Here is a 25,080-nt window from a genome sequence, read left to right as displayed (position 1 = left end):
AAAAGAGTCACACTGCGTCCTACATCTGGGGTGTGTCTCCATTCCAGGGCAAGGGTCTCCTGTTTTCAGAGCCCCTATTGCACGTCAGGAGCTCTCTGTCCTCACAAGAACCCTGAGAGGGAGAGATGGCTCCTCCTCTTTTATAGAGGAGGAAACTGAGATCTAGTGGGGACAAGTGCTGAAAGACCCAGAGAGGATGCAGCAGAGTTAGAATGCAACTGACTGGAGAATGAAAACAACAAAAACAACGCCAACAGCAGACACTGGCCGAGCTCCTGCTGTATGCCTGGCCTGCCATGGTGTTCACAGGCAGCATCTCACAAAATCCTCACAACCCTGTACTCCTATTCTATAAGGGGGAAACTGAGGCTGAGTGTGAGGCGAGTTGTCCAGAGATGCAGTGCTTGCCTGGGGTGAGACATCCACATTCGGGTCCTTTCCCCCAATCACTGTGCTGAGAGATGAAGGTGCCTCCCCACACTTGCTGGCCATTTTGATTTCCCCACCTGTGAACTTTACGCTTTCATGTTTCCCTTTTTATTTTTTAAATTTTCACTTAATTTTTATTTTATTTTATTTTTTGAGACAGTCTTACTCTGTCGCCCAGGCTAGAGTGCAGTGGTGTGATCTCGGCTCATGACAACCTCCACCTCCCGGGTTCAAGTGATTCTCCTGCCTCAGCCTCCTGAGTAGCTGGGACTACAGGCGAGCGCCACCATGCCTGGCAAAGTTTTTGTATTTTTAGTAGAGATGGGGTTTCACCATGTTGGCCAGGCTGGCCTCGAACTCCTGACCTCAGGTGATCCACCTACCTCAGCCTCCCAAAGTGCTGGGATTACAGGCGTGAGCCACAGTGCCCGGCCGCTTCTCTTTTATGTCCTGGAAAAGTCTTTCCAGGTTCCCAGGCCTGAGGGATCCTTTGGCATCCTGGTCTCTATCCTACCCTTTCTTCTACCTTTCCCTAAATGGAGTAATCAGGCATTTATTTATCCCCACCACTGGGGCCCTTGGAGTCTGTTCAGCAGATGAAAAAATGAAGACACAGGAAGGCCAAGGTCCTGGACCAGTGAGCGCAGCTCTTACCCTGCAAAACCTAACACCTTATAGGCAAAAGTGGAGAGAGAAGGAAGAAATGTGCTTTTATTAAGCACTGACTGCATGCCAGGTGCTCTCCATATTTGAACCTCATCTTCTTCAGGAGTGGTTGGTATTGTTGTCTCTCATACATTGGATAAGGAGGCTGAGGATCAGAAAGGGTGACTGCTTCCTGGGGACACACAGCGAGTGAGTGTTGGAGTCAATTGACCCTGCCACCCTCCGTGTCTGTCTGAGTCCCTGCTAATCAGTGGGCCACACTGCCTCCCTCACACTAGGCCTTCACTGGCCTGCTCCACTGCTCTCCAGAGTCTGGGTGGTGCCCCCAAGGGTTTGGGGCCATGGCTTTGAACTTAATTATCCATTCAAGGTACTTGCTGGACTCTGCCCACATCTTGTACATGGCAATCATCCTCACAGTGGTCCCATCGTATAACTCTTGTGGGTTGGGTCAGGTTGCTACTATACTTGTGGGGAAACTGAGGCAGATAAGGCAAGGAATTAGTAGAGTTTGTGCAGCCAGTTAATGAAAGCTTACACCCTCTGGTTTGAGGCCGGGAGGCTGTGTCTGTATTGCAGCAGAAAGTGGGTGAATTTGGGCTCAAACAGCCCTGGTTCAAATCCTACGACCCTGGGCAAGTCAGTCCAGTTCCCTGAACTTCATTCAGTTTCCTCACCTGTAAAATGGGGAGCATAAAATCTGCCTCACAGGGCTATGGGGAGATGATGTCTGGGGAGCTGGTATGAATCACAGTTCATAAACTCAGGCGTCCACACATCTTTCTGATTTATCTATACTTTACCATTTCAAATGCCATTTTGCTCAGGAACAGAAATGTCCCCATTTCCCCCTGGGGTTTCATGTCTGTGCTAGGGGCTTTGTTTGTACCAAGGAGGCTGCCTGTCCCTGTTTTTGGCTGGCAATATAGGAGACAGCCATGTGCCATCTGCCCCTAGATTGCAGAGACACTGTACTTCCCTCCTGGTGAAAGGTCCCTTCGGATTTAGCATTTACTTTCAACTCCTTTGTAAGACACAGAATTGTTCTGCTGCTCGCCAGTTCCTTGGGCCTGATACAGGACTGTGAGGGGCTGCCCAAGCCCACCTGCCTGGATCCACCTAGACCCTCCCGTTACCCTTCTCTCCCTGGGGTCTCATGCCCTCTTCTGGCTCTGGGAGGGAGTGTGGACACAGACGCCCTCTGTCCCTGGATCCCATACATGTGCCTGGGATTCTGTTCCCTTCATCCCATGCTCAGGTCTGCCTGGGAGCAGCAAGGGACAGAGGCACCATCAGAACCCACCAGAACTATGCTCCTTCCAGTTCTCCTGGACCCTCACATTTCACCAACCCAACATAGGGCATTTTCTAGTTTTGTGGGCAGGAAGACTTGCTTCAACTTCATTGTGTGTATGCTGTTCTCAGACTCTCCTATGCCCTGAGTTTAACAAGTCAAAAGCCAAGACTATAAAAACAAAAAAACTTACAGTAAAGTTGACTTCTTTTAGTGGTATGGTCCTTTGAGTCTTACCACATGTATAGTCAGCCACCATCATAATCAGGGTAAAGAACAGTTCCATCCCCCCAAAGGCACTCTCATGGGTCCCTTTACAGTCACACCCTGCCTTCATCTGCTGGCAACCACCTGTTTGTTCTCTGTCACTACCACTTTATCAAAAACCCAGGCTCTTGAAAGTCAAGAGCCTTGTTTCTGCTTCTGTTGAAACTGCCCTTCCTTGTGGCCACAGGGACTGCATGCTCCCTGCCCTGAACAGGGGAAAGGTCTCAGGGCACCAGGAAACAAATGGAAGGACACACCACGAACATTTCAAGAGGTTTTCCCCACTCTGGTGATGTCAATACCCTCTTCATGTGTTTCTCAGAAACTGTAGGCGGTGCCTTTCCTTCCTGCTTCTCAGGTTGCAATTGTGTTTGGGAGACTTTGCTCAGGTTGTTTTGTCAATCAAGAGATCCATTTCTGGCCGGGTGTGGTGGCTCACATCTGTAATCTCAGCACTTTGGGAGGCCCAGGCAGGTGGATCATTTGAGGTCGGGAGTTCGAGACCAGCCTGGCCAACATGCCGAAATCCCATCTCTACTAAAAATACAAAAATTAGCTGGGCATTAGTGGTGCGCACCTGTAAACCCAGCTACTTGGGAGGCTGAGGCAGGAGAACTGCTTGAGCCTGGGAGGTGGAGGTTGCAGTGAGCCAAGATCGTGCCGCTGCATTCCAGTCTGGGTGACAGAGTGAGACTCTGTCTCAAAAAAAAAAAAAAAAAAAAAAAAAAAGATCCATTTCTAAAAGGCAGAATTGGTTTGATTTTTCAAAGGGCTCTGACCTATGCAAGGTCTGTTCTCCAGAATGTGAGAATGGGATGCAGGATCTCCTCCCCAGGAGAAAGGTCAGCATGGGGACTGAGTTACAGAGGGTCTTCAGATGGCCTTGGAAGCTCCAGAGCATTCCCAGAGAGCCAGAAACCCCAACTTAGATGAAAAAAATATATATTCTCAAGTAGAGTTTGCTTCAGGCAAGCTCCCCTTGCTTTTGAGATTAATCTTTGCACTTGCTTTTAAAGTGCAAAAAAAAAAAATACTACTACTAATGATAAATAACCTTTTGTGAGACACTAGAGCTTTATGCCACCTGTAACAAGCCTGTGGGGAAACTGAGGCTCAAGGAGGGCTGTGACCTGCCCAGGGTCATCTCAGCTGGGAAGAGGTGAAGTCAGACTGTCATCTGGGGCTTCAGTGCTCTTACTTCAAGTGCAAGTTTGCATCACAGTTTTCAGTTCAGAAAGCACCTGCCCATCTTCCCTGGAGCCCTCCCGTTGGTGGAGCGCTTCCCCTGCCAACCCCCTTTCTTTTTTTTCTTTTGAGACAGTTTCGTTCTGTCGCCTAGGCTGAACTGTAATGGCGCCATCACAGTTCACTGCAGCCTCGACCTCCCGAGCTCAGGTGATCCTCTCACTTCAGCCTTCTGGGTAGCTGGGACTACAGGTGTGCACCACTACACCTGGCTAATTTTCATGTTTTTTGTAGACACAGGGTTTTGCCATGTTGCCTAGGCTGGCCTGAACTCCTGGGCCCAAGTGGTCTACCTGTCTTGGCCGCCCAAAGTGCTGGGATTACAGGTGTAAGCCACCGTGTATGGCCTTAAAAAAATTTTAATGTAGTTAGAACACTTAACATGAGATCCACAGAGTTTTTTTTTTTTTTTTAACAGTTTCTTTCTTTCTTTCTTTCTTTCCTTCCTTCCTTCCTTTCTTCCTTCCTTCCTTCCTTCTTTCTTAGTCTTGCTCTGTCTCCCAAGCGGGAGTGCAGTGGCATGATCTCGGCTCACTGTAACTTCTGCCTCTCAGGCTCAAGTGATTCCTCGTGCCTCAGCCTCCCGAGTAGCTGGGATTATAGGTGTGTGCCACCACACCCAGCTAATTTTTGTATTAATATTTTTGGTACAGGTGGGGTTTCACCAGGTTGATCAGACTGGTCTCAAACTCCTGACCTCAGGTGATCCGCCCACCTCAGCCTCCCAAAGTGTTGGGATTACAGGCATGAGCCACCGCGCCTGGCCTTAACAGAGTTTTAAGTGTACAATACAGCATTGTTAACTGTAGGCACGATGTGGTATGACAGATCTCTAGAAATGCTTTGTTGCACCCCCTCTTTGAGCCTCAGTGTCCTTGCTTATGTCATGGAGCTAAGGACATCCACCTCCTAGGGCTGCAGGAGGGCTACAATTTGGGGAAACACATGTAGCTCCCAGCCCAATACCTGGCACAGAGTCAGTGCCCAGTAGTGGGAGGGCATGGAAGTTATAAAGCTCAGAGGGGCAGAGCCAGGACTGAGGTTCTGAACATTTGGGGCTGCATTTGGGCCTTAAACCGTCCCCCAGTGTGAACCCCAGTATCCTAATAGAGGTCCATTGTCCAACAAGCCCTTCTGGGAGGAAATGTAATGAGTCCATGCTCCATGAACCTTAAAATGAAAACAGAATGTCAGAAACCCAAGGAGGTCCCTACAGGAAGCCCTGCGCCAGCCCAGGAAGAGTCAGGAGGAAGGCAGACAAAAGCTGCCTTCACCAGTGAACCAGGTAGCCTTGTTGGGGACCAGGCCTGGCCCTCCTGTGTTTGCTCTTTGAATCATGAGCAGGAAGAACCCCACAAGCTCACAGCTGGCAAGGAGAACACTAGCGTTTAGGGTTGCAAATCCCTGATGAAGCATTTCGGATTAGGGAGCTTGAATTGAAAGACAGAGAAGCGAGATTCTCCTGCCCTATTCTCATCTCTGAGCTGTTGACATTTCTTTATTTGAGCTTGTCAGTCCCACTGAACACATATTTCATCAGCCCCCGTTTGCGTGTGTGCATGTGTGTGTGTGTGGTGGGGTGAGGGGTGTTGGAAGGAAGGAAGGGAAGACTGGGAGGGAGGATTCACAGTGGTTTAGAGTGCGGGCTCTAGAGCTGGCTGCCTGAGTGCAGTCATTGTGGCCATTTCCTTACTGTGTGACCTTAGACAAGTGACTTTATTTCTCCGAGCCTCAGGCTTCTCATGCATAAAGTGAGCTGAAATTTTGTATCTGGTGGGGTTGCTGGGAGGCATTGATAAGATGCTGGATGTAAGCTCTGAGCACCAAGAATCTCTGTATATAACAAGTGCTTAATGTGTGCTACTGTGATTAATATGTGTGTGTTATTTTCCGTTGATTTCTCAGGTTGCTTTTTCAACTCTTGGTTGGAGGAGAGTGGGAATCCATATTTAATAATTGAATAGTCAAGAGTCAAATCATTAACAATGGATTAATTGACATTTTTTTTTTTTTGAGACGGAGTCTCACTCTGTTGCCCAGACTGGAGTGCAGTGGAATGAACTTGGCTCACTGAACCTCTGCCTCCTGGGTTCAAGCAATTCTCCTGCCTCAGCTTCCTGAGTAGCTGGAATTACAGGCACCTGCCACCATGCCTGGCTGATTTTTGTATTTTTAGTAGAGATGGGGTTTCACTGTGTTGGCCAGGCTGGTCTCAAACTCCTGAGCTCAAATGATCCACCCACCTTGGCCTCCCAAAGTGCTGGGATTATAGGTATGAGCCACTGTGCCTGGCTGGATTAAGTGACATTTAATAAGCATTTCCCATGAACCCATCACATGTGAAATACACTGCAAATGGTTTTTCATGGCTTTACTCCTTACAAGCATCCTGCATTATAAATACATATATGGACTTTTTAGAGAGACAAGGTCTTGCTCTATCACCCAGGCTGAAGTGCAGTGTTGCAATCATAGCTTACTGTAACCTTGAACTCCTAGGCTCAAGCAATCCTCCTGCCTCAGCCTCCCAAGTAGCTGGGACTACAGGTGTGTGCCACTACCTCCAGCTAATTTTTCAAGCTTTTTGTAGACATAGGGTCTTGCTGTGTTGCCTAGGCTGGTCTTGAACTCCTAGCCTCAAGCAATCCTCCAGCCTCAGCTTCCCAAAGTGTGGGCATTACAGGTGTGAGCCATCACAACCGGCCAATACTTTTATTGTCAAAATTGTTAAAGTACATTACACATAAGAAAAATGCGTATAGGTAAATAGCTCAATGAGTTTTCAGAAACCAAACATCCCTTCCCATACCCAGCACCTAGATCAGGAAACAGAATGCTATCAGCTCTCCAGAAGCCCCCTTCAATGCCCTCCTAGCATCTAACCCTTGCCCCAAGGTAACCACTATCTTATCTCTGGCGGCACGGATTAGTTTTGCTGTTTTTGGACTCACATAAATGGGAGATGCAACACATGCCCTTTTGTGTATGGCTTCTTTCATGTAACATTCTGTTTATGAGATTCATCCACGTGCTGTGTGCAATTGTAGGTCATTTCCATCACTATAGAGATTCCAGTGGGTGCCCATCCCACAAGATATCTGCCCATTCTATTTATTCATTCTTTTGATGGGCATGGGAGGATGTTGAGTTTGGGGTTATGATGAACATTGCTGCTATGAGCTTCCTTGCCTTTTGCTCCACACGTGCATGTATTTTTGTTGAGAATACACTAGGTAATGGAATTGCTGAGTTGTAAAGCAAGCCCATGTTTAACTCTAGGAGATGCTTTATAAAGTGGTGGTAGAATTTATCTCCCACCAGCAGCATGGGATGGCTTCTGTTGCTCCACATCTTGCAAGATTTCTATTCCATTTCGCAAATGATGAAGACCGAAAGGTAACAAGCTTTGTCTCAAATGCAGCTAGTGGATCCTAAGACTAGAATCCATCCACTCATTGAGCCACAAATATTTACTGAGCACTCACTCCGTGCCAGCTGTATGCTGGGGCTGGGATTCATGGGTCACCATGCTGCATGGCACCTACACCCTCATGGAACTGCCAGTTGGGCTGAATTGAAGGTGAGCTCAGATGTGTTTGTGCCCATGGTTTCACTTTTCCACTCTCTCACCCTTTCTCTACACCCTCTTGGAGCCCAGGAGTATTCTTGACACATATTAGGTGCCCAGTAAATATGGAATGAAAGAATGAAAGAATGAGAAATCTCAACAGGCCCCTCCCTGCATTTTTTTTTTTTTGTCCTGGTATTTCTGGGCTGATGAGCAACCATAGGGATATTTGTTCTCAGGAGGATACTTCATCAGGTCTGACTTCTAGACCTAAACCCCAGGGCCCAGGCGGGAGGGACCTGTGCACCCTTCAGAGCTAGAGTTTATTGTAGGAGAGGATGGGATGTCCACAGAGCCTGGGGTAAAGTTTTTAGGGTAGCAGAAGCCCCACTCTAAGGGAGACTTAAGGTCGCAAGATGTGGACTTTCCTTCTGATCAGCAGAAGTCAGCTGGGGGACTCTCCAGCCTGGCATGCAGAGGGTTGGCTGGATTCATGGTGGGTTGGTTCATGAGCAGCCTCCTGTTCTGTAAGGAGAAGAGGTAGCGTCTGTCACCAGTGTGCCCACCTCCCAACTCCCACACCGAAGGGAAACCCTCATCCATCCATGGTGACCAAAGGCAGGTGCCGGGAGCGTTCACGTGAAAAACAGCCCCAAATGATGCTGAATTGTTTGCTTCTTGGTGTCTTCACTTCACTAGTCTGTGAGCTCTATATGGGCAGGGACTGTAACTGTTTATCTGTAACTGGAGTAGAGATGGTCTCAGGTTTGGGATGGGGCCAGTGTTCCCTACTGGATTGGGTGGAGATCTTGGAAGCAGCTAGAATCTCTGGTAACCTGATGACTTCAGTGACTTGGCAGGGCACAGCCTGCTTGGTAGGGGTACGTTCTGCTGTCCCAGCTCTCTTGGGGGACAGTGTGGTCATCATAATATGGTCACCTCTAAAGTGTTCTCACGGCACATGCAGACGCCCCTTAGCAGGCCTCCCTGGGGGCTCCAGGGCCGGGGGTACCTCTTTCAGCCACTTGCCAGTCCTAAGAAGTCCTCACTGGATGGACCAGACACTCACCTATGAGGCTTTTCAACAGTTTCACATCCAGCTGCCCGAGGATTTCACCGATCAGAGGACATACCTGGACCATCAGCACAGAGAGAAGGATCAGGCCAGGGGCTGGAAAAGGAAAACTGAAGTGCCTGTGGCAGGAAACTTCAACCCCATGGGATTTTTTCCAGTAGGAATCGTGGCCAGAGCAGCTCCCTTGTAGTGAGCGCCAACTACCTGCTCAGTGTCATGCACAACACTTTGACGCTTTGTCTCCACAAATCCTCATCATATAAGATAGAGACTATGGTGGTTCCCATGCTACAGGTGGGAACACTGAGGCTCAGGGAGGCAAAGTCTCTTGCTCAAGGATAGGCTGGCAAAACTCATGGCCAAACTGAAATTTTAAATTGAGATTTTTCAAGCTCTAAAATCCAATGTTTGAAATCCTTTGCTAAATTGCCAGTGGATATGCCTTAACCCTCGGACTCAAGGATGCTCAAGATGCAAAGTTTTTTCTAAACTTACCTGACTTTCTACCATGTGTGGGAGAACTTTTTGCAGATTCTCTTTGAGGTTGTAGAGAAACTGATTCATCTTTGGTGGGATAGCCCTAGAAAGAAAGGTAGAGGCACAGAACAGAACAGAGCAATCCAGGCAATATTAAAGCCAGGAGGTATGTGTTGAGTATACTTTCCACAGTCTTTTAGTCCTCACTCAGCCCCATGCCAGAAGTATCATTGTCAGTGATCATCAAAGGGGTAGCTCAGACCTTGCCCAAGGTCACACAGCTAATAAGTGCTGGTTATACTAGAAACATGGCAATAGAGCACCAGATTCCAGAGTTTTCCCTTACACCGTCCTCCCATGAATGTCTGGTACAATCTAGGTACTCAATGAATATCTGATGAATAAATGAACAGACATCCACTGAGGTCTTCATTGCTTTCAGCATTCCGGAATTACAGAGATAAATCAGGCACAAGTCTTGCCTTCAAGGGACTTACAGTCAGTTGAAATTGAAAGACTTGGTCAGCCAGTCTATGGAGCTTTATTAAAGCTGTATTTTGTGTCTTGTTCACCACTGTATCCCTAGCATCAGGTGTGGTGCTGGCATACAGTAGGTTTTTGGGAAATATATGAATGAATGAGTGATAAGGAGGAGCTTCAGAGAAGATGGGACGGGCATTCCAGGCAAGAAGATCAGCATGTGCAAAGGCACAGTGGTGTGAAAATGTACGGTGTGTGGTGGAGGACAAAGGGCTGAAAAGTTGGCAGGGGAGAGGACAAGCAGGGCCTTGAGTGAAATTTGGGAGTTGCTGTTTACCCAGAGGGCACTGGGAACCACTGGAGGCTTTGGAGCAGGGGCTTGGGCATGGCCAGATTTCTGTGTTAGAAAGTTATTTCTGCTGCAGGTTGAGGAATGGAGTGTAGGAGGGGAGATCCGGGCCAGGGAAAGCCAGGTGAGTTTCCTGTAGTGCTCCAGGTAGTGGAGTAGGAGATGGAGATAAAAGAGAGAAGCTGAGGGCTACTAGCAAGTCATTGATGGGAACTTGTGATGATGGGCTTGAGGAGTGAGGAGGGAGAAGAGTCTGGCTTCTGGGAGGGTGGTAGGGTCATCACGGATGGGAACATGGGAGGAGGAGCAGATCCCGGGGGAAGGATGAGATCTGCTTTGGACTAATTTAGGAGACGGTCAGGAAGTGACCCTGCAGCTGGGGCTCATCAGGAAGGAAGCCCAGCTCTGGGGAGGGGCAGCTGGGGTCTTACTCAGTGAGGACGGCCACATGGACACTGCTGGGCTCTGCATCGCATTTGCCTATCACCAGATCCCTCCGGCCAAACTCGTCTTTCTCCAGCCAGAACTCCACAACGATGCTCGTATGTGCACACATCTTTATGATGTCGTTATCGAAGGACCTGCAGATGAGAGAGGAAGAGGAGGAAGAGGAGGTAGAGAAAGAGTAGAAATCTCCGTATTGGCAAAGATGGGCACTGTCCACCGTTAGGGCTTCCCCTGGCACTCTGAGTCCTTTCAACAAACTAGGCCCAGTTAAATCCTGAAGTCAGTGATTAAAGAGAAAACAGCTGTAGCCAGAGTGACTTTGAAAACCCCTTAAATAGGCCTTTGGAAATTCAAACGTTGAGAGTTAATCTCTGTTTCAAAAATCTTTCCCATTTAGCTGCATCCTCCCTTTCTTGGGGGCAGTGGATGTCAAAGGATAGTTTGAACAGGAGGATGGTGAGCAGGGGCGATGAGATGATTACAGCAGTTCTCCCTTTCTCTCTTTAATCAAGCCCAGTTGTTGTGAACTCTCATAGGTTTGAATGAGCAAATGACTTCCTTCCACTGACTAATGATTGTCATCATATTTCAGGTGAAGAAACCAAGGCTCAGAGAGGTGAAGTGACTTGCCCAAGGTCACACAGCAAGTTGGCTTTGGAAGCCAGGATTTGAATTTAGGTTGGGATCAGAAAGATCTGAATTTCCCAGGTTCCCTGCGAGGAGGGCCAGCAACTCTCAGATGCTGCTTCTGTATGACTCACGGTCTCAATTCAAGTGAGATATTTGCCGAGAACCACTCCTTATGGAATGACATCTGGATCCCACCACAGTCCAGCTGAATGTTGGTGATGTTGATGCTGCACAAGGAAAGAGCAGAGGCCCCACAAGGGTGAGGGACTTCAGAACAGGTAAGGCTTCCTGCTGAGAAACAAGGCTGTCCGACTATAAAGAGGGCCTGGCAATGGGATTTGGACTGTGATTCTTTTACAGATGCTCTGAGGGCAAGAGTCAGGTGCGGGAGCCCTGGACTGCAAGCTGCCCCAGAGTGGCCCTAACAGTGCCACACAGTTTTGATTTGTGCAGCTGGGCCCCCACTGTTCCTTGTGTGGGCCTTCCACCTTCTCTTCTTTCAATCTTCCTACCTTCCCTCTTCACAGGCCTTGCACCTCCCCAGCCCCCCATCAGCTCTACCCTTCGATCTAGAGCTCTATAAAGAGTGCCAGGGCCACGGATAGAACTCAGGGTCTCACCTGCTCTCTTGCTGCTGCTGGTGTTTCCCGCCGCTGATTAGCCAGCCCACCAGCCCTGGGGCCACTTGTGCTGAGGCATTTAGTCTGTCCCCAAAGTGGATGTTCTGAATTCGGCTTTCTGCGTTGTGCTTTATGAGGCCCTGAGCAATAACTGGAAATGCACAAGGACCACTGACTTTGCACAGTGTCACGGAAAAGGTGGGGGGCTTGGGATTCGGAGGCCTGGGTTGCAGGCTGGTGCAAGATCTGATTGCTTAGTGAGTGGTACATGTCACCACCTCCCCATGGAGATCTACCTTCTTCATCTATGAAATTATGCTTTGCAAGATTGATGTGAGAAATAAAGAAAAACACCTGCAGAGGGTGTGGCAGGCAACAGCTGCTCCAAGTGGGGTATTCTGGTTGAAAGTTCACCCAACACTGTATTTCAGTCTGGAGCACGGAGCTAACATACAGGATGTAGATCAGAGTCAATGTTGGTTGAAGAGAAAATTAGATGGGTAAGCATGGAGAGAATAGATGTAAATTGCTCCACACCATGTCTAGAATAAATTGCAGGACCCAGTGGAGCTTCCACCAGAAAGGAATAAATCTCCCAAAGGAAGGAATTTTTAAAGCTATGGAGATGCTTAAGTCCTTCCTATTTTGTCTCTAGACCCTCCTGCCTGGGATGAGGACCCAGCTCTGATGAACCTCGTAGTGTACCACAGGGCACATTATTTCACTGGTTTGACCTGCCCTGAGATCAGTTCCCACACTGAGAACTCTGGGTTACTCCAGAGCAGCAGAAACCTTTGTCATACCCCATCCCCCTCCTCCAAGACAGCACCTTGGAGTTGTTTGTTTCAGCAATGTTTGTTTCTGTCGCTTACAAACAAGAATGTGTCTGGAGTAGCAGATCTTGATTCAAATCCTGGCTCTATCATCTCCCTGGGTCTTGGCTTCTTCATCTGTATAACAGGGGCAGTACCTCACAGGGTTCTTGTGAGGAATATTAAGACCATTCATTCATTCATCCAACAAATATTTATTGAGCATCTACTGGGTGTCAGGCCCCAAGCTGGGCACTGAGGGTACAAAACAGTTTTATGTCTACTAGGAAAGAAATATATTAAACAAATAGTTTCAAGGATAGAGTGAACCTATAGGTATGCCCAGAACTCTTAGTAGTTCTTGGTTCATGATTATAGTGGTGCTTGGGAATTTGTGAGCAGCAGACACCAGTGGTTGCCAGTCTAATATTCATCTATCCATCCATCCATCCACTCATCCATCCATCCATCCATCCATCCATCCATCCATCCATCTATCCATCCATCCATCTATCCATCCATCCATCCATCCATCCATCCATCCATCCATCCATCCATCTATCCATCCATCCATCCATCCATCCATCCATCCATCCATCTGTCCATCTATTCATCCATTTATCCATGTATTCATTCTATTTTCCTCATCTGAACCCTGATTTGATTCAAGTACTCCCTTAAATTCCTGGTCTAGATGAGGCTGTTGATTATCTGAACCATCAGGTGTGCCTCACCCTCACTGACTCTTTTGGGTTCAAAGTTGGCACATGACCCAGTTGGCTCTATCAGACCAAACAAGAGGGGAAAAATCCTTTCTGTTTCTCCTTTCGGAAAGAAGCAAGACAGCCTATAGCGCCAATGGCCATGGGCCACCATTTTCCTACCACAATGGGAACCAGCATGAGGATAAAACCATGATGATAGCAGAGCTGAGAAATAGACAAAATCTAGTCTGGAGGCAAACTTTGAACTCATGACTGAACCAAACCTGGAGCTTGTCCTACCTCTGACTTTCAGTTATGTAAAATGACAACTTTTTTTATTGTGTAAGCCAGGTTGAGTTGGGTTTTCTGTTGCCTGCAGCTAAGTACTCTAACTGATAATATAATTTCACTGCCTTGACCCTACCTGAGATCAGGCCCTACACTGAGAACTCTGGGTTACTGCAGAGAAGCTGCTACTGGTCATAGCAATAAACATATGCATAGTCAAAGCACTTTTCACATACTTTCCAGCATTTAAGTTTGAAAAGCAGCTTCATGAACTAACATTCTAACTGCACTTATTGTATAAATGAGGTTACCTGGGTTCAGAATTATACACCAATATATTCAATAACCTAAATGAAAAGGATACATTTATGCCAACCACAAAATTCCAAGTTTCAATGAGGAAAAATAGAAAACATTCATAACCAAAGAAATTAAGAAATTTCTTAACAAATAAAAATGATGATTGAAGATCTCATTCTCTGAGAGCTTTTGATCTAGAAGATTTTATGCAGAGTTTTATCAAACTTTTATAAAGAGATAACTGTGAAAGAAAATTTAAAAACAGAAAGACGTTAAATTCATTCTCTGAGGTTAGTATAACTTTCCTAGCCTCAAGGACAGTACCAAGAAAAGAAAGTTACATATTAGTTTTATGTATGAAAAGTTTGCTAAGATCCTAAACAAATTATTAGCTAATGAAATCTTGGCCAGGCGCAGTGGCTCACGCCTGTAATCCCAACACTTTGGGAGGCCAAGGCGGGCGGATCACCTGAGGTCCGGAGTTTGAGACCCGCCTGGCCAACATGGTGAAACCCTGTCTCTACTAAAAATACATAAATCAGTAGGTCGTGGTAGTGGGGGCACCTGTAATCCCAGCTACTCGGGAGGCTGAGGCAGGAGAATCATTTGAACCCAGGCTGGGAGGTGGAGATTTCAATGAGCTGAGATCCCGCCACTGTACTCCAGCCTGGGTGATAGAGCAAGACTCCATTGAAAAAAAAAAATCTAATAGTACATCATAAAAACTTTCATTTTAAAAGTGTTAGGAAGGTTCAACAGCAGAAAAATCTATTAATACAATTTATCATTTAGTAGGTTGGAGGAAAAAAGTGATTAACTTTTAGATGCAGAGAAACATTTGTTAAAGGTCAATACTGACTTATGAGTAAGAAAAATTCATAAAGCTAGGGGCATAAGGAACAGGCTTAATGTGATAAACACTATATTCCAAAAACCCACAGAAAATTTACTTGTAGGGGAATTCTGGATTCATTTCCATTCCTGTAGAAGGCTCTGGCTACAATGCAAGATAAGAAAAAGGCACAGGAAGTGTCAGGCTTAGAAGAGAAAAGATAAAGCTATTACTACTTATGGACAATATAATCCCCTAGATAGAAAAACCTACAGAATAAATAAAACAATAAAAATATAAGAGGTCAGCAAGGCTTTTGAATATCAGAAGAAGTCAACAGCTTTCCTTCCATCTGTACCTGCAATTCCAACTAGAAAATATAATAGAAGATTAGGTAGCATTTACTATGGCAATGAAAACTATAAATTCTCTGGGAATCACGTTAATAAATCATGCTCAATACATTGATAGGACTTTAAAATTCTCTTATGGGATATATAGTAAAATCTGAATAAATGGAAAGATACACTAAATTTATGATTGGGAAGTCTAAAATATCAACTCTCTTTAAATTAACAAATTCATTTTAACTCCAATCAAATTTCCAGACTTATTTTTTTTTTTTTAGATGGAGTCTCGCTCTGTCCCCCAGGCTGGAGTGCAGTGGCATGATCTCCACCCACTGCAAGCTCCGCCTCCCGGGTTCACGTCATTCTCCTACCTCAGCCTCCCGAGTAGCTGGGACTACAGGCCCTCACCACCACGCCCGGCTAATTTCTTGTATTTTTAGTAGAGACAGGATTTCACCGTGTTAGCCAGGATGGTCTCGATCTCCTGACCTTGTGATTCGCCCACCTCAGCCTCTCAAAGTGCTGGGATTACAGGCGTGAGCCACTGCGCCCGCCCTGATTTTTTTTTTTTTAAGAGACAGGGTCTTTGTTGCCCAGGCTGGAGTGCAGTGGCACAATTATAACTCATTGCAGTCTCAAACTCCTGGACACAAGTGATCCTCCCACTTGGAGTCCTCAGCCTCCCAAGTAGCTGGGACTACAGGTGTGTGCCACCATGCCTGGCTAATTTTCTAATTTTATTTTTGTAGAGACAGGATCTTGATATGCTGCCCAGGCTGGTCTTGAATTCCTAGGCTCAAGCGATTTCCCACCTCAGCCTCTTAAAGTGCTAGGGAGCCACCGTGCTTGGCCAGACGAATTTTTTAAAGGAACTCAACACACTCTAAAATTCATTTGGAAGAATATAGGTCTGTCAGATAAAACAGCATTTTACAAAGATGTTGTATTTACAATATTATGTTATTGGTGTAAAACAGATGTACAGATACAGCATAGGGAGTTCAGCAGTGAATCCTCATTTTTGGGAATTTGATCATTTAGTAGATGAGTTGGGGAAACTGAGTCATATGGAGAGAAGCGAAGCTGAATCTCGGCCTTACATACACAGGCATACATAAAGATAGCCTCTAGAGATGGGTTAAAATCTTAAATGTGAAAGGTAAAACTATAAAGCTATTAGAAAAAAACAAAGTAGAATATGTCTGAGGTAGGAGCAAGGTCTTAAGACTCTCCAAACACAAACTATAAAACAAAATATTGATGAATTTGAAAATATTCCTGTTCAGTGAAGGACCTACAAAGTTAACAGATGACAGTTTGGGAGAAATATTCACAATGCATAAATCTGACAAAGGGCTAATGTCAAGAATTAAGTAATGTCTCTTCAAGTCAAAGAGGATTAAAAAAACCCAGAAAAGCAAATTTAAAAATGGATAAAAGGTAAGAACAGGGAATTCAAAGAAGTCAAAATGGGGCTGGGCACAGTGGCTTACACTTGTAATGCCAGCACTTTGGGAGGCCGAGGTGGGTAGATCACTTGAGGTCAGGGGTTCGAGACCACCTGGCCAACATGATGAAACCCCATCGCCACTAAATATACAAAAATTAGCCGGGCATGGTGGCATGCACCTGTAATCTCAGCTACTCAGGAGGCTGAGGCAGGAGAATTGCTTGAACCTGGGAGGTGGACGTTGCAGTGAGCCAAGATCATGCCACTGCACTGCAGCCTGGGTGACACAGTGAGACTCTGTCTCCAAGAAAAAAAGTCAAAATGGTTAACAAAAGTATAAGATGCTCAAACTTCCCACTCACCAGATAAAGTCAAGCTAAAACAAGTAGTTATCACTCAACTACACATCAAACTGGCAAAAAAAAAAAGTAGAAAAATAGTGTCACAGATCAAATTGTGCCCTCTCCTCCCCCAGTGCGACTGTCTTTGGAGGTAGGGCCTTTAAAGAGCTAATTAAGGTTAAACGAGGTCATTAGGGTATGGCCCTAAACTGATGGGATTGGTGTCCTTATAAGAAGAAACAGATCTCTTTCTCTGCATGCACAGAGAAAAGGCTGTATGGAGACATCGAGAAGGTGTCCGTCTGCAAGCCAGCAAGACAGGCCTCACCAGAAACCAACCCTATTTGCATCTTGATCTTGACTTCCAGCCTCCAGAACCGTGAGAAAATGAATGTGTGTTGTTTAATTCCCAGTCTGTGGTGTCTTGTGAGGACAGCCCTAGCTGACTGATACAGCTCAGTACTTGGCAGTGCTGGGGAACATGGGGAGACAGTTATGCTCATTTCTTACTGGAGCACGTGTAGACCACACAGCCATTCTAGAGAGGATTCTGGCAGTTTTGGTTAAATTGAGTTTACCTCTATCCCAGGACCCAACCACTCTCCTTCTGGGTTTATCCCAGAGAAATTCTCCCACAGGCTGTAACAGGGACACTTGCAAGGAGGTTCATCTCAGTGTAGTTTATAATCATGAAGAGTTAGAGACAACCTGCATGTCCATCCAGAGGGGAACAGCCAAATAAACTGAGGTGGATGAATCTTATGGCTCTTTCTGCACCAGCTGAAGCAACATAGATGTCAACAGCATAGTGTTGAGTGAAACCCAACACTATACAATTTATGTAAATTAAAGTACAATACAATTTATGTAAATTAAAGTACTGTACATACAAGGACACAGGCATATTTAAGTACATCCATTAAACACGCTGCAATGCCTGCCAAGGCAGTAGGGATATGGGGTGAGAATAAGGCATAAAGGGGGAAAATAAGAAAATAAAACAAAAGGGGGACGTTGCAGTGATTTGTGCCAATGAGGATGTGCTAGAAATTGGCATATGATCAACACAACCTCAATTTTCTGTACTTGAGGTCTAAGAAAAAGAGAAGAGGGAAAGTGACTAACCTGAAGTCACCCAGCGGGTTAGCAGTGGAGCCCAGATGGCACCTTCCCACCTCCCCAGCCCCGTAGGCAGCAGGCAGAGCCCGGGGCTTAGCTTACTTCTTGCCAGGGTGGATTTGTTGTCTCTGTGGGCTTGGGCCAGGCCAGGCCAAGGCTGCTTGTGTGGTGCCAAGGGCAAGGCCAGCAACCCGAGGAAGATGAGGAGCCTCCAGAGTGGACACATCATAGGGTCTGGGACCTGCAGATGTCAAGAGTGTCAGATGGGGCCTGGGCAGACGGCTTTGAGGGTGGCAGTCTGGAGGGATGGGCTAATGGTTTTCTGCAGAAAGATGACATCAGAATTAGCCCCCAGCATGCTGTGGGGAGGGGCTGCACTGGACCCTGGCAGCTGCCACCAGGGCTTGCTCACATTGGGAGAGCAACATGTGGAACCCTGGGAGGAGGCCAGGGCTCCAGAGGGAGGCCTTGTTGCTTGGAGACACTCACCAGAGTCTATTGTTGGGTCATCCAACAGGAGTCCTCTCCCAGACCCTGGCACAGGCTGGATGTTAGTGACTCTTTAGTGAACCAATGAATGAATACATTTGAGTGAGGATGGCTAACCCCAGGCTCTCCAATTGGGTTAGGACTTTCCTAAGGGCAAGACCAACCACTTCAATCCCTACCACGATACTTGCTTGTCAGAAATTGAGTGTTAATGAATGTTTGTTGAGTGACCAAACGACTGAATTGATGAGTGGAGATGGTTGATCTCTGAATCTCCTCTGAATTATGAGTTTCTTGAGGGCAGAGTATGAGTCTAATTAATCCTCATGTCTACAGTGCCTCCCATGTTTGCCACATGGTAAGTACTGGTGAATGTTTGTTAATGCTACAAATGAATGAATAACTGGATGGATGGATCTTATCTTTCTGGATAAGATTTACAGACTCTTGAAGCCAAAGCATCAGATTGACCTTGGAGCCCTGGGGTTGGGATTCAGAGAGAATTCAGTTTAAGTCCTCTGTCCTCACTCTTAGGAAATGGTGCCAAGTCCATCTAGTTGTTCCACTCCCAGCCGGTGGAGCTGCCCTTTCCTCCCCTTTTCCCATCTCCCACAACCCATCTGTCAGGAGATCCTGCTGACACTTCCAGAACATGACCGCATATAACAACTACTCCTCAGCCACCATCAGCTTGATCTGAATTATTGCCAGTGGGTCCCGGCTGGTTTCCCAGCTTTTAACTGTGCCCACCTACAATCTCTTCCACACAGCAGCCTGAACAGTCATTTTAAGATGTAAGGTAGGCCGGGTGCGGTGGCTCATGCCTGTAATCCCAGCACTTTGGGAGGCCGAAGCGGGCGTATCATGAGGTCAGGAGTTCAAGACCAGCCTGGCCAACATGGTGAAACCCCGTCTCTACTAAAAATACAAAAAATTAGCTGGGTGTGGTGGCGCATGCCTGTAGTCCCAGCTACTTGTGAGGCTGAGGCAGCAGAATCACTTGAACCCAGGAGGCAGAGGTTGCAGTGAGCTGAGATCACACTACACTGCACTCTAGCCTGGCAACAGAGCAAGACTCCAACTCAAAAAAAAAAAAAAAAAAAAAAGATGTAAGGTAGACCACCATGCCACTCCTCTGCTCAAAACCCTCCAGCATTTCCTACTGCACACAGAGCAAAAGCCACATTCCATGCAACACCTCCTAGGCCCAGGAGGGTCCCTGCATCCTCTTGGACTGCACTGCCTGCAGCTCTCTCTTCCCCACTCCACTGCAGCAGCACAGGTCTCGGATGTCTGGGCCCCACCTTGCCATTGCTGTGAGCTCTGAGACAAAGGCGTTTGTCACTGTCCCTGTGCTGTTTCCCCATACTACGGGGGACATAGAGGGTCCCATGTGGATGAGGGATGGGAACGTCCTTTGCAAATTTCACAGAAGCCTTGGGACTATTCTTGGGCAATTCACTCTGGTTTTGTAAGAGATTGTACTGAGAAAGCCTTGGTTCAGGGTGTTGGCTTTCCCTGTTTGAGGTCCTTTCTCAGAGTTCATGCTCCCCTTGGGGATGTTTGTAGAATATCACTTACTTCAAAATGTATTTTTCTAGCCTTCCTGGTCTTATGTAAGTGGTTGGAATTTTGTTATTTATTGTCAAGAAAACAGAGAAGAGTGGGCATTGTCGGGAGGAACAAATCTGTTGTCCTTGGCTCTTTGGACATCTTAACATGGGGCGGGAGCTGTTGGTCCTACCTCATCACAGGCTGTGGTTCTCAGGGCCACAGAGCCTAATGAAAGGACAGCATGGAGGGTATAGATTTTCAGAGCTTGATGCATGACGAGAGAGAGCAGATTTGGAGGGATGAGAGGGCCCTGCTCAGGGGCTGGGGACTGGATTTGAAGCCAACTCGGTGCAGGATCACATGCAGTCCAGAGTATGTGCTTTAGGGTCACGCAGACCGGGGTTCAACTGCTGACTCTGTCTCTTGGCAGACTCAGCTCCCAGGTCTGTAAAAGGATCACAGTGCAGACCTCAGAGCTATAGTGAGGATTAAAGCGAATCATGCTTGGGCCAGTCCTCCAAAACCATGTTATTATGATGATCCTCCTCCTTGTCCTTACGCCTCTGAGCCTTCCTCACCTGTAAACCAGGGAAGCTGATGGAGTCAGTGACATGGAGCATGAGAATCCCAAGATGGTTCCTGGGACACGTGTGCAATGAATGCAGGAGCCACCTCTATCAAGTACTTTCATGAATGAAATGCAACTCCAGAAGGCAGGCAGGAATGATAGAGAGGCTGAGATGGCAGTGAGGGTGTGATGGTCCTGGAGTGAGCTTGCGCGTGGCTGTTCAGATGGTGGGCTTTGCTGTCATTCATTCAATGAATAAAACCACTAAAATCAATGAACACTGAGTGTCAGGAGCCGTGGGCTCTGGGGATCCCACAGAGAGTGGTCAGGCAGGGTCCTTGTCCTCATGGAGCTCACATACCAGTGGGGAGACACACAGTCTTCAATTATCCCTGCAACTGAGCATATGATTATGAAGTATGGCCCAGGGGTGAAGGAAGTGGGAGGTACTGTGAGAGGGCACAGGGAGGGGATACCTGGCCAATGGGGGAAAAGGGATGTCAGGAAAAAGACCTCCCTGAGGAGGTGGAGTTTCTTTAGCTGACATTCAAGGAAAAAACCCAGGGTGGCTGGGCACCCTACGCTGGTGCTCTCAGGAAGGATGGTGGTGGATTGAGGACTGCTCCTTAATGAGCAAATACTTGGAGGCTGGAGGGGCTGGCGTTTCTCCGTTGGGACCCGTTCCCTGTGTGAAGCCTGCTCTGTGGTCTATCTCATTCCGTCCTCATCCCACAAAGGTGAGGAGACAGGGACCCAGAGAAACCCAGCGGCTGCCTAAGCTCCCAGCCAGGAAGAGGCTGAGCTGGCATCCCAGTGGGCTGTCTTGCCTTCCCCAGAACTGCCTCAGACACTGTTTTCCTTGGACACTGGCGCTGTGGAACACCACTGAGCCTCACACATTAGCAGCCTCCTTCACTATTCCAAATAGCTTTCCTTAAAACAAGCTTCTTTACCTTCTTGGGGGACATTTTGAAAATGCACTGGAAGCTTTGGTTTGTCTTTTAGGAAAAAAAAAAACGCACCAAGCCAAACAATGTTGCACACAGTACCAGGATTGCCATGGACCTCTTAAGGCATGCCCATGGGTTCAATGGTAAAACCCTTGCTCTCCTGGGAAATTGGCTTTCAAGGAGTTTGGCTTTGAAAAAAATTCATTTATCCATCCACCCAACCATTATTTACTGTGGGCCAACTGTGTGCCAGGCACTGTGCTTGACTCTAGGGAATAACAGTCACCCTATTCCCCAGCAGCTTATCATCTGGTGAGGGAATCAGAACAAGGTGAAATAAACAAGAAACCAAATAACCATAAATTGTATTAAGGGGAAAAAGCTTACTGTAAGATTGGAAATCGCAAGGAGGCCACATTAGACCAGGATTAGGGAAGGTCTCAGGTGACATTTGAGCAGAGCCCAGGAGGAGAGGAGGAGATGGAGCCAGGCTTGAGTATAAAAATGTGGAAGGGGAGCCAGGCAGAGGGAACCATGAGGGCAAAGGCCCTCAGGTGGGAAAGAGCTCGGCAGGTTGGAGGAAGAAAGGAAGACAGTAGTGGCTGTCTATGGGGCGAGAAGTCTGTACCCATGTGCCCAGGGAGAGGGCCTGTCTCACATCCCTGGCTGCAGGAAGAGCTGTCCAGTGGGACAAGGAGGCAGGAACCTCCCTTGGCAGAACTCCGGGCCAAGCAGGCTTATGCACACCTGTGATCTCTAACGGCCAATTGGGGTGTCCACTTCCCCTCCTTGGGGCTGTAAGGAAATTCCAGGTCCCTAGCAAAAGGCAGAGGTCCCCAAACTCCAGGGAACAGCAGAGGAGGCAGAAGCATTAAATGCAGATTCCTGAATCTGATTTAGTGGGGGCTGAGGGGAGGTGCTGGGAGCTGCCTTTGGAATGAACACCCTAGAGAGATGATGCAGGGGGTTCAGTCCATACTTTGAGAGTTACTCTTCTAAGGAATGGAATTCATTATTCATCTAGTCATTCATTCGTTCCATTCTTTTATATATATATATAAAAGATATATATATATACACACACATATATATGTATATGTATATATATTTGTGTGTGTGTATATATATATATATACACCCACCCACACACATATATATGTGTTTAACATACATATGCTTAACAACTATACAGAACTAGGGGCTGGAACCTTAATCCAAAGGCGAATTTCCTTAAAATGGCAGGGGAAGAGAGAGTGGGGACCGTTTCTGAATGGCATATTGGGTTTCACAAAGGAAGAGTTGACCTTTTCTGGGTTCTGAGGGTAGCCTGGAGAGGGCAAAGGGAAAATGGAAATGCTGGAATTTCCAGGGGAGCATCACCGAATTTTGGAGGGAGAGATGGGACTTGTAAAAATGCAGATTCTTAGGTCACCTCTGATGAATTGAGTCAGGCTCTCTGAGGGGGATCCTGGGAATAAGCTTCTGGACAATTCTGATGCACACGGTGTGTGAAGATCACTTAGCTGAAATAATAACAGTGATACCAGCTAACAGTTATTGAGTGCTGACTGAGCTCCAGGGGCAAGCTAAGTGCTTTACCTGTAATGACTTACTGAATTCTCAACACAACCCTTTGCAGTAGGCACTGTTATTATTGGCCTCCTTTTGCAGAGGCACAGAAATGTTAAGTAAAATCCCCAAATCCACCCAGCTGGGGAGGGGTGGGGCTCAGATGGGAACCAGGTAGCCTGGCCTGCAGGAGGGAGCTCAGAGGAGCTGTTGCTCATTCCCCACCAACTGCTTCATCCCACACCCCATTCTGCTGCCCAACATGATCCTCAGCCCCCATTCCCCCAGCCACAAGCATTGCAAGGAGAGGCGGGAAGAATAATAAGGGCAGATGGATGTTGAGCCCTGACTCTGGAGACACTTGTCTAAGGACACACAGCTGATAATGTGGAGCTAGGATTTGAACTTGGGCCGCCTGGCTCTGATAGGCTCTACCTTGTTTCTGGATAAATTCACTTACAGCCCTTAACCTTCCCTCGCAGGGGTCTGCAAGCTTGTTCTGTCCAGCTGCATTTCCTCTTATATACTACAGAGGCCAATAAGATTCCGTGGAACACACATGGCAAATACCAACATTTTCAGTGAGTTGATCCACCAGATAGACTGAAGACTGCAGGTCTCACCATAACCATGAACACTCTGGACCACAAGGGGGCAGGAACCAACCTGTCAAGTCCCGGGGCTTACATAGCAGGAGTGTTCTCAGGAGGAAAGGAGGAAGGCAGGTCATTAAGGATAACCAGCCAGGCACAGCCTCACCTGCCCTTAAATGTCAGCCAGTAGGAAGAGGAAACCGGCATGGGTCCTTCTTTTAAAAATGCACATTCAACCTGTTTGATCATTAATTTTATTCTTCAGGCAACTTGGCTTCTCTTCTGCTTCCCGCTGCGTTTCTCAAAGGGACCAAACTTGCTTTCAAACTTGCTTTCTCTCTTCTTCCATTTTCTGCTTTTGGATCCCAATCCCCCTTTTAGTAATTTTCTCCAACACGTGTCACCCCATATTTGCTCATTTTGCTTTAGCTGATCCTAAATTCTCGTGGTTGCTGGAGATAGCTGCAGCACTAAATTTCTTCACCTGGATCCTCTGGGAATTGGGGAACTGTCTTTGGGAGAGGGATTGTGTGACTCTGAGGGTGACATTCTCCATGCTATTGTGCAGTGTGTGGCAGCTCCCAGGAGGGAGCATTTATCAGGGAGTTGGCAGGTTTCACTAAGCCCCTCCATGTGCCAAGCAGTGAACAGGACAGATAAAAATCCAGCCCAGTGTTCAGCCCTGAGGTTGGAACAAGCTGAGGAGGCAGCACAAGAAAGCCAGTGTGACCAGAGCAAGTGAGACAAGGGGAGAGTGGTGGGGACGGGGTCAGGAACATGCATATGGACACAAACAGTGTGCCCACAGGCCCAGTGAGGACCCAGACTTTCATTCTAAGGCAGACGTAAGTTTGAGTCCTGACTCTCTCATTCTTAGAGGTGTAGCTTGCACACATCACTGCACCTCTTTGAGCCTCAGTTTTCTCACTTATTCAAGAGAAAACAACAGTTACTTCCTAGGTTTATCATGAGAATTAAATTAGAATAATACTTTGGAGAAGGAAGCCATATTGTAAAAAAAAAAAAAAAGAAAGAAAAAGAAAAGAAAAAAAAATGATGGCCGGTTGCAGTGGCTCACATCTGTAATCCCAGCATTTTGGGAGGCTGAGGCAGGTGGATCACTTGAGTCCAGGAATTTAAGACCAGCCTGGCCAACATGGTGAAACCCCATCTCTACTAAAAATACAAAGATTTGCTGGGCATGGTGGCACACACCTGCAGTCTGAGCTACTCAGGAGGCTGAGGCAGGAGAATTTCTTGAACCCAGAAGGTGGAGGTTGCAGTGAGCCGAGATCACACCACTGCACTCCAGCCTGGATGACAGAGAAAAACTCCATCTTAAAAAATGAGCAGAGGTTGAAGGTGAAGAAGGAGAGGCAGTGAATAGCAGCGTATGTTTTGGGAAGTTTGGTGATACAGGGAAGAAAAATGGAGTTACCAGGGCCAGGATAAGCTTTCTCCCATAAGTCACAACTTTGTAGGCTGTTCCTGCCTGAGGGCGCTGGGAAGATGAGACCAACATTCCCACTGCACAGTGATGAGACTGTGGCCAAGAGGATGGAGCCACTCAAGGTCAAAAAATCAGTTCAGAAAACATCCCAGACAAGACAGGAA

The 25,080-nt window shown here is 47.0% G+C and overlaps 1 protein-coding gene across 2 annotated transcripts; it reads right to left on the bottom strand.

Annotated features, from left to right (window-relative positions):
• Positions 1 to 7,632: 7,632 nt before the first annotated feature.
• BPIFA3 (BPI fold containing family A member 3) lies at positions 7,633 to 18,220 on the bottom strand. Of its 2 annotated transcripts, none has more exons than NM_001243278.3 (7): positions 17,846 to 18,181; positions 11,548 to 11,698; positions 11,059 to 11,154; positions 10,282 to 10,431; positions 9,040 to 9,124; positions 8,539 to 8,602; positions 7,633 to 7,994 (listed from the first exon to the last, which is right to left on the bottom strand). In NM_001243278.3, the coding sequence occupies exons 1-7, from the start codon at positions 17,970 to 17,972 to the stop codon at positions 7,915 to 7,917; spliced, it is 753 nt and encodes a 250-aa protein (NP_001230207.1). In that variant the 5' UTR covers positions 17,973 to 18,181; the 3' UTR covers positions 7,633 to 7,914. The 2 variants fall into 2 exon arrangements, with proteins under 2 accessions (NP_001230207.1, XP_054530190.1); XM_054674215.1 differs by having other exon boundaries at positions 7,779 to 7,994; positions 17,750 to 18,220.
• Between the last annotated feature and the right edge of the window lie 6,860 nt (positions 18,221 to 25,080).

The sequence above is a fragment of the Pan troglodytes genome, chromosome 21 (assembly GCF_028858775.2).
Source record: "Pan troglodytes isolate AG18354 chromosome 21, NHGRI_mPanTro3-v2.0_pri, whole genome shotgun sequence".
Classification (NCBI taxonomy): Eukaryota; Metazoa; Chordata; class Mammalia; order Primates; family Hominidae; genus Pan; species Pan troglodytes.
Note: the sequence above shows the minus strand (reverse complement) of the source record. Positions and strands in the feature narration are given on the sequence as shown.

What these genes read in the sequence shown, in the direction of transcription:
- BPIFA3 (XM_054674215.1), bottom strand. Translation starts at nt 17,972, where the DNA reads ATGATGTGTCCACTCTGGAGGCTCCTCATCTTCCTCGGGTTGCTGGCC. An exon ending in CATGTGGCCGTCCTCACTGA is followed by an intron (nt 9,125 to 10,281) that starts GTAAGACCCCAG and finishes CTTTCTTTCTAG; the next exon opens with GGCTATCCCACCAAAGATGA. An exon ending in ACTGTTGAAAAGCCTCATAG is followed by an intron (nt 7,995 to 8,538) that starts GTGAGTGTCTGG and finishes TTCTCCTTACAG; the next exon opens with AACAGGAGGCTGCTCATGAA.